General features: G+C 51.7%; 1 protein-coding gene across 1 annotated transcript; it reads right to left on the bottom strand.

Moving 5' to 3' along the window:
• Positions 1-385: 385 nt before the first annotated feature.
• On the bottom strand, positions 386-9058 carry tnk2a (tyrosine kinase, non-receptor, 2a). The gene is given in 22 exon segments (XM_084703814.1): positions 386-1518; positions 1690-1811; positions 1917-2012; positions 2185-2561; positions 2564-2942; positions 3049-3252; positions 3432-3670; positions 3759-3803; positions 3927-4018; positions 4227-4421; positions 4530-4624; positions 4765-4911; positions 5005-5131; positions 5485-5666; positions 5746-5841; positions 5996-6145; positions 6611-6823; positions 6962-7032; positions 7142-7310; positions 7473-7680; positions 8457-8559; positions 8713-9058. Coding segments are annotated over 20 exon segments (3105 nt in total). The 5' UTR covers positions 7572-7680; positions 8457-8559; positions 8713-9058; the 3' UTR covers positions 386-1511.
• Positions 9059-9456: the final 398 nt, after the last annotated feature.

Raw genomic sequence — 9456 nt, 5'->3', positions numbered from 1 at the left:
CACTGTGCACATCTAACACACACACACACATGGTGTGCAGTCTGGCGCCATTGATCTCTCTTGTCTTTGTAATAGAAATGATTGCATGAGTTATATGATCCAAACATGATTTTCTCACTTTCACCGTGGGGGTTGAGTCAAGGAGCGAGACTACTGTAATACCTTACAGTGACAGGGAACTCCTACACTGGCAGGGTGGCTGTGTGTGTGTGTGTGTGTGCGAGACAGGGAACAGTGCTTACTCCAGCAGTAAGAAAGGCAAGACTGAGTATACAGGCTGAACTCTGCTGCTCAGGGATCTGTATCCTTAGCTTGTGTGTGTGTGTGTGTGTGCCTTTATTCACCAACGTATATTTAACGATTGTGAGAATGATTCAAAACTCAATTTATTATAAAAACATTTATTTAATAGCATCTCATTCTATGAGATGCTATTCTGCCATCAGACACACTGTATAACAAACACACACATACACTCACCACCCTATGATAGCTTGACCTTCCATGAGGAAAGATAAAGTCTATGATTGCTTCAGCATGTATATATGAATGATCACCCACTTTCAACACCGGTTCGATTTTTAAATCATACTCTGCTGATTTCTTTCCCCACCTACTCATATGTATACACTACCATTATGAAGTGTGGAGCACAGGTGCATCATGGGACAAAGAAGCTCATTTATCATTATAGGTCCTTGCCTTGACATTCATGTGTATTCTGTTATTATTTTCCATGTTCAGGGCCTGGTTTTAAGTATGGAGAAGGTATAATGCATTCAGAGACTCCATTTCCTTTTCTTCAATAGTGTAGTCTTTTGACATTTGATTCCAAAACAGCATCCATCCCAAACTGTTCTATACAATCCAATAGTGGCTATACGCCAACTCAAAACATTCTAAATAACATGCAGCATCTAAGAAGATTTGATATAATAATGATAACATACCTGAAGATGAAATCCGTCATTATTGTGAAGACCTTCACCCTTACTACACCATTGTCTACCCCATATACAGTACAGTAGTGTTTTTGCAGTGAAATACTTTGTGAATGTCTGTATCACTATGTATCACCAATGGCTAAATACTTTTACACAATTACCTCTGTGTAAAACAGTACGTCTTCTCATTAATCCCTGATCTTAGCAATTCAAAACAGTGAAAGGCATGGGTATTTACACTGCTCATTGTCTCTCTTTCTTTCACATGCACACACACACACACACACACAAACACACACAAAGCGCAGGCTCCTCTACTAATCACCCTCTGAGGTGAAACTACTTGCGGCCACATAAATAATCCTTAAATATCCAAATAATAAATATCAATGTTTCAAGTCCAGGGTGTTCAGGGTAACCTATGAATGTTTCAGTAGTTGGCTGCAGGAAGTAAGGCAGAGCATGCGTGTGTGACCACCACACAGGGGGGGGGGGGGGGGGGCAAGTCCTGGGGTCCACGGGAAGCCTGGATGATGCAGGGAAGGATGCAGCTCTGGTCCTCTGTCTTCATTGCCTGAGAAAGAGCGGTAGGGGACAGAGAGATGAAGACAGAGAGATGGAGGGAGAGAGAGAGGGAGAGAGAGAGAGTGTTGGAGGTGAGACCAGAGAAGGAAAAAGAGATATTAAAGATAGTTAGGGCAGCCCAAAGACAGACGTGTGTGTTTGTGTTTATGTTGGTGTGTACCTGTTCCGGCTGTATGACTCCAGTACAAGGGTGCTGGCCTGTTCCAGGTTCCACTGGCAACCTTCTAGAACATCCTGACACTCCAGCCGTGAACGCAGGCCCAGACGAAACAGCTGCTGAACCTACAACAGAGACGTGCTCGCGACTAACTAGTCATGACTGGAGCGTGTGAGGTGTAGTGCTTTTACAACTCATGCATAGGTGTGTGTGTGGATGTGTGTGTGTACCTTTAGATGACGCACGGCCTGGGGGATATTTCCATTGTGGCTCTGAAGGGCAGTTTCACACTCCTCCACTGTAACACCATGTACCGCTTCCTGCACCTGGACACACACACACACACACACACACACACACATGCAGGTACACACGCACACACACGCAAGCATCCACGCGCACACAAATGCAATTATACACACATGTGAATAACTAATGCCGTCCCACGACACCTGTTTATTCATTTCGACACCACATTGGAACTAGCGCCTCTCTCACCTCTGTGATGCTGTGTTGCATGCTAGGCGCTGTAGTCCTTCCGTTGTTGTTGTTGTAGGAGGAGTTGGGCTTGGCGCTGCCTGGCTGCTGGTGCATCATGGGCTTGACGGCAGCCATGTTTGCTCCGTACCTCTCCAGGTAGGCCGGGCGATCCGGTAGAGGGGAGGGGACTGAACTCTGCGAGCCGTCAACCAACATTGACAGGCCCCGGCCTTCCGAGAAGGGGTCCAATGAGGAGCTGGGGGGAGGGGCCACCGTGAGCCTGGAGGACAGGGAGGAGGGCGGTGGAGAGGAGGAGGGGGAGGAGGCGGAGGAGAGGAGGGAGCTGAGGGGGCCGACACAGCAGAGGCTAGCCCTCTGACGGGGGGAGACGGAGAGGGGGGAGGAGGGATGGAGAGAGGCGAGGAGGACTGGGGGGAGACAGAGAAGGGGGGCACCAGGGGGAGAGGGGAGGAGGAGCGGGAAGCGGGCTGGGAGAGGGCGTGGTCCCGGGGCGGGATCTGAGGGGGCGTGTTCTCCCGGTCGCCCAGGGAGATGGAGCTGGTGCGCGGGTTCGGCCAGGCCTGCGGCGTGATCTTGGAGGGGCGCATGGGGGGCACGGGGGTGCGGGGTGGGAGGACGGGTCTGTCGTCATAGGAGGAGGAGTAGGAGGTCGGGGGCAGGTAGATCTGCCTGTGGGGGGCGGCAGGGGCCAGGGGGAGGGGGGAGGAGGGGAGGGAGCGCCCGGTCGCCATTGGAACCTGCAGCTTCACCATCACCTGCGGGCCAGCCAGAGAAGAGAGTTAAAACACCTACCCTGCCTCCAGATTAGTGATGAGTGATCGTAAAAGAGTGTGTGTGCGTGTGTGTATGTGCACGTCCCACCTCTCTCTGTAGCTCCTGGAACAGATCAGCTGACTGAGACTCGTATCTCCCCTCTCCTGTGGCGCTGGGCAGAGCCAGCGTATCCCCAGCCAATCCCGTGTTGATGGAGCGCACCTCATGGTCCTCTGATTGGTCTTGGTCTTCCTGCGCAACCTCGTCATAGGCAGGAAGTGGCAGGGGCCAGTCCAGGATGGAGGGAGTGTCCTAAAGAGAGATAATACTGCTAATGTTTCCGTAATACCTTTGGATACAATAATACATTCTTTTTAAAGATTCATTTAGCAGACGCCTGAAAACAAAGCATTCTACAGTGAAGCAGGGGATTTGAACCAGTAACCTCTTGATCTGTGGCCAATTGCTCTAACCACAGAGCTCCACCCCACCTTCCTCACATGAAGGGTGTCTTGGTCTAGTGGGTGTGTCTCCGTGAGCGGCGAGGGCGTGGCCGAGCTGAAGCTGTCGTCGGTGAAGTCGATGAGCGAGACCTCGCTACGGGCTGACCTCACGCCTGGCCCCTCCCAGGGGCGGAGCTTCAGGCCCAGGGACACGCCCAGCCTCTTTAGCCCTGACGAGGCTCCGGAGTCTTCATCATCATCGTCCAGCACTGAGTCATAGAAGGGCTCTACACACACACACACACACAAAATATTCCAGATCCTTCTAAATGGATCAGCAGCTGTATTAAAGGGAAGTTAGCGTAGGAGACTCACTCTTCAGCAGCATAGCAGGCTGTGGAGGACGAGGGGGGGGCTGCTCTGGGGGGGGGGGGGGGGGCAGAGGGAGAGAGAGTTTTACACAACAAGACCCTGCAAGTATATCTGTGTTTTGGAGAGCAGAAGTGTGTGCGTGTATGTGTCTGTATGGGGCAGAAAACTCACTCTTGGCACGGTTGGGGAGTTTAGTGGGCCTGACTGTGCAGGGCCCCATTCCCAGGATATCAGGAGGGTCCATGGGGTTTCCCAGGTACAGGCTGTGTGGGGGGGGAGGTGTACAGTCAAACACTGACCCACACATACAGTACCTCTGTCAGAAGCACACACAGAATGTTCTAGGCTGAAACACAGCCAGCGATAATACACTGCCGCCCTCTAGTGGTGAGACGCAGCAACTGTAGGTGGACGGTGAGTGGGTCATCCAGTCAGGGTTGTGTGGTGTGTGGTGTGTGGTGTGTGTGTTACCTGTCTATGCGGTCGGCGTGCCCCCAGCTCCGGTGGGGGTCGGTGTCTCCGTGGCCGGTGTGTATGAAGGAGTGTTTGAGCGGCCTGCTGATGTCACGGGCTGACAGGCCGGCCACGGAGGTCACCACATGACGAGGGAACTGACCAACCAGCAGAGTGCGACTGTCCTGACCCCTCCACCAGTAGTGCTCCGCTCTGAGGCAGAGGAACGGCAAGGAAGGGTGTGTATACGTGTACACGCGCGCACATACACAAACGGACAAACATGCAAACACACACACGCGCACACACACACACACTGACCTCCCCTCGATGATGGTGAGGACGTCGTTCACGTTGATCTGGAGTTTACCCGGCTCGTCGAAATCCTGCAGCGCTCGCATTTCCGTGGGCATGTTCTATGAGCAGTGACATCCACCATTAGACCACAGAAGCTACACGTTGCCACATAATGAACCAGAGGAACACAGAACATGGTCTACAGTTTCCATCCAGGTCTCCACCAGTAGGACCCCAAGCTGCCCCTCTCCCCTCCCACCTCCAGGAGGAAGTCTCTCAGGGCGGTGAAGGTGGGTCTGTCCTCTGGTTTGGGGCTCCAGCACTGCAGCATGACGTTGTACACATCCAGGGGACAGTCATCTGGTTTCCTCAGCCTCTCCGCCTCCACATCCACCTTGTGGAGGATCTACACACACACACAATTTCACAGATGAGATCATGTAAACCTAATGTGTGTGTGTGTGTTTATAGGTAGTAATGTGTGTGCGGGGGGGGGTACCTGGGTGCCGTTGAGGCCCAGCCAGGGCTCCTGGCCGTGGGTGAACATCTCCCACAGGGTCACTCCAAACATCCAGGTGTCTGAGGCATGGGAGAAGGTCCGCGTCTTCAACGACTCCGGTGCACACCTACGAAGGGGAGGGGGGGTGGTGAGTGAACGGTTTGCAAGTGAAGTGTGACAGGAAAGGGCGAGAGAGAGAGAGAGAGAGAGAGAGAGAGACAGAGAGAGACAGACAGAGAGAGAGAGAGACAGAGAGAGAGAGAAAGAGAGAGAGAGCGACGCTGCAAAGGGCCCAGGCTAGACTCAAACACCAGGCCACTGTGGTAAGGCCTCAGCCTACATGGTGCACTTATCCACAGAGCTACCGCTGCACCCCACACACAGGCATTAGAACACACACACACACACACACAGGCATTATAACACACACACACACACACGCACAGGCATTATAACACAGACACACACACACACACTGACCAGGCGAAGGGGACCTTGTGGCTCTCCTCCATCACATATGTATCTGTGTGTGAGGGCAGCGCCCTCATCAGGCCAAAGTCTCCGATCTTCACTGTGTCATTGGTCGACAGCAGGACGTTCCTGGCAGCCAGGTCTCTGTGCAGGAAACGCTTCTGTTCCAAGTAGGACATCCCACAAGCCACCTACACACACACACACATACACACTATTAGAGATTTCTAATAGGATTATTACTGGCAGGATGATTCGGTGCTGGTGTACCTGCACAGCGTAGCCACACAGAGAGGAGATCAGGATGTGTCCTTGGCGTTTCCTGAGACGGTCCAACAGAGACCCCAGAGGAGCCAGCTCTGTCACCTGGAACACACACACACATACACACACGCACATGTGCACACACACAATGTCGTTGTATGAAACTGTAGGTAACAATTGTGATGTCACATGCTGTATGTGTGTTGCTGTGTGTGTGTGCATGTGTGTACGTGCGTGTGACCTCAGCGAGTCTCACCATCTTCATGGGCTGGGTGAGGACCACCCCGTACAAACGGATGAGGTTCTGGTGGCTGAGAGAGTGCATGGCGTTCACCTCCCGGATGAAGTCATCCAGCCCCTCAGAGTCCAGCATGCCACCCTTCAAACACTTCACTGCCACTGACAACTAGAAGGGGGGAGGGGGGATCAAGGGGGGGGGGGAAGAAGTTGAAAGAGGGAGGGAAAGATTGAAGGGGGAGGGAGAGGAAGGAAGAGGGGAGAAAGTGGGGGAGGGGATAGATAGATTGAAAAGGGAGAAAAAAAGAGGAAGAGGGGAGAGGAGAGATTGGAAGGGAGAGAGAGAGAGAGAGAGAGAGAGAGAGAGAGAGAGAGAGAGAGAGAGAGAGAGAGAGAGAGAGAGAGAGAGAGAGAGAGAGAGAGGGAAAGGGAGAGAGAGAGAGAGAGAGAGAGAATAAATGAATGGATGTGTGCGAGTCTGAGAGGACAGTAGGCTAACAGATAATGCTAACTCAATTGCAGAGTAACCAGGGAGGAAGACAATACACACATTGTAGAGATGGGCCTCTGGTCTGCCCCCCACTCCATTCGCTCCCTCTGTCCCCCTCCTTCCCTCCCTCCCTCTCTCTCTCACCACTCGTCCGTTGGGTCCGGTCCACTCTCCTCTCTTCACCACTCCAAATGTCCCGTCTCCCAGTCTCTCAAACATCTGAAGCTCCGCCTCCCTGATCAGACAGGTCAGTGCTGCCCCGGGCGGCGATGCGTCAGTGGGCAGGGCGAGGGAGGATGAGGCCCCATGGGGGAGGGACTGCTGGAGGTCAGCATCGGGTCGTTTCCCTGGAAACACCTGTTGGCCCAGACATAGAGACTACAGCTGAGAGTGATTCCACCTCAGACACACACACATAGGCCGGGTGGGCGGAGGTATGTGTGTGTGTGTGTGTGTGTGTATGTGTGTCTGTCTACACAGAAAGTAGTGCTGTACCTTGCTCATCCAGGACTTGCGTTTATAGAGAGCTCTCCTCCTTTTGACTGCCTCCCACAGCCTCCTCTGGCCTAAAACACACACACATACACACACACACACACCAACAAATATTTGAGAGATCAAGAGATGAATAAACGGATGAACTAAGGACACACGCGCGCAGACCCGGGCACACACCTGGGCGCCCCATGCCGATCTTCTCCAGGTCTTCATTCTTAACGTAGTCAAAGTGGGAGAGCCGAGTGACGTTGAGCTCATCGCGGAGACGCAGGAAGTACTGCTGCAGCTGCACGTCTGCCAGCAGCTCCACCAGCCACTCTGTCCCCTCCTCGGCCTGCATCTGCATCTGCACACACACACACAACACACGCATGTACGTACACGCACACACCCGAGAATTTACACACACACACACACACACAAAACGATCAGACAATAGTGTCCCTGTATCCCCTCCCTCCCTCTGTATACGGTCGACAAAGCACAGACACAACAGCCAGGTGTTTACCATCTTGCCTGCCCCTCCCTCTGTTCTCTCTGTCTCTTTCTCCTCGTCCTCCTCATCTCTGGCATAGGGAAGGCGCTGGTACTCACAGCCCTCTCCCATATCTGCTCTTCAGCCTCGTCCTCCAGTCTCTAGCGGAGGCGTCTGCTCTCTCTGTGTTCCTCTGCTCCTTGTCTAGTTTGATAATCTTCTCTCTGCCTCCCGACCTTCTCTGCTCAATTGATACGCACACACGCACACACAGACATGCGCACGCACGCACACATACGTACACACACACACCCACCCTCAGCACAAGACATCAGACACCACACACTCTGGCACCGTACCTTTCTATCGGCCAAGCTATCTTTAACCTCGCTGTCTCCCCCTCTCCCCCCCTCTTTGCTGACTCACCCTTCTGTAAAACACAGGACACCTCCACACCTCCCTTATTCTCTCCATCCCCATCCCTCGCTCTTTCTACTCTGATTCAGAGCTTCCTACTCCTTCATCCACTGTTAAATAATTCAACATCCTCCAGAGAGGGAGGGAGGGAGAGAGATGGAGAGACAATAACGACATTCTGAGAGTTACAGAAAGACAGATGGACAGAAAAAGACAGCTCGTCTGCCAGGTAACCATGACAACAATGCAATTAGTTGCTCCCAAACGCAACATGATGGGAGGGCGGAGGGGGGGGGGGGCTGGGAGCTGAGATCCATTTTTATGGAGGCTGAGATGCATGTGTGTGTCTGTGTCGTGGGGAGACAGTGTTCTTTCCTCTCTGTATCTTTATTGAGGGCAGCCTGAATGCAGGCGCCTAAATATAGCCTCTATTCATCAGCATCCTGGCTGTCCCTACCTCATGACTTCCTGAATACTGCTCTCAGTCCAGTACACCTCTCAGTAGCACCCCGACCTGGCATCTCCCCTCACTCGGGCCTGGGGTCTGTGTGATGGCTTCAGGCCATGTTGTCTATGGGAGACGTTCTACTGACGACTTACCAGGATGTTGCTGGACCAGCCAGGGATTAGAGATGTGGTCAAGAGGGAGCAGGGTTACTGGAGGTCACCTCCTAGACGCCATGACAGCCGGATATATAGGAGACTGAAGGGGGGTTGGGGTAAAATGAGGCGGGGATAGAAAAATAAAGGAGGGGGGGGGGGTACAAAGAGAGAACATGTCTTAGCAGAAATCGCCATACTAAAGGACACGCACATACACACAATCTGTCACTTGGACCAAATCAGATTAGCCCACCTGGTTGTGCAGCAAAACAAACCGCGCACCCTGCTTCTCGTCTCGTTAAAACATATTTTACGTATAGTATTTTAAATTGTCTACGGGAATACCTCATTTGTCGCATATACCATCTCTAAATTACACCACCGTTAACATCGTTAGTCGCACAGTAATAAGGTTCCCGTGAATCACGACTGACGGAAGAACAGCACAGCAATCCGGTCAAAGGCTTGGACGCTCATAGAGACCTCTGCTCATCTTTTTATTCCTAGTCCAAATCTTGCGTTTTGTTGCTGCTAATATGAATTCTCAGGAACATGTGAATTAATTCAGTTCAGTCTGTTATTCTCCCTGTCCGGGGTAATTCCGGGGCGATTCCCTGAGCGTGCTGGGTTTGTGGCGTCACTCTGTGCGTAGTCTTTTCTTAAAGTGCACGCAAATGAGTATCTGCATCCACAAGGTTTGCATCCATAGTATACCACCACTTCTTTTACCATTAAACATTTTAAACCGAATCAAAATGGCCAAGTTAGCATTCATGTCTATCAATAGTAATATCAAGTACGGTGTTGGTCAAAATATAACACAAATTAACAAACCATGATAACTACTATACAATAAACTACACATTTCTCAACATTAACAATATGCTACAAAATTGAATTTATTGTCCTTGCGCTGATGAATTATTTTCATTTCAGTGGTCCCCAATTAATCTACGATGTGCAATTTCCATACCAGTTATGCTTCGGCGTTCTGACT

Source organism: Hypomesus nipponensis, chromosome 8, assembly GCF_054491055.1.
Source record: "Hypomesus nipponensis isolate SF chromosome 8, ASM5449105v1, whole genome shotgun sequence".
NCBI classification, from domain to species: Eukaryota; Metazoa; Chordata; class Actinopteri; order Osmeriformes; family Osmeridae; genus Hypomesus; species Hypomesus nipponensis.
This window is presented reverse-complemented; position numbering and strand designations above follow the sequence as displayed.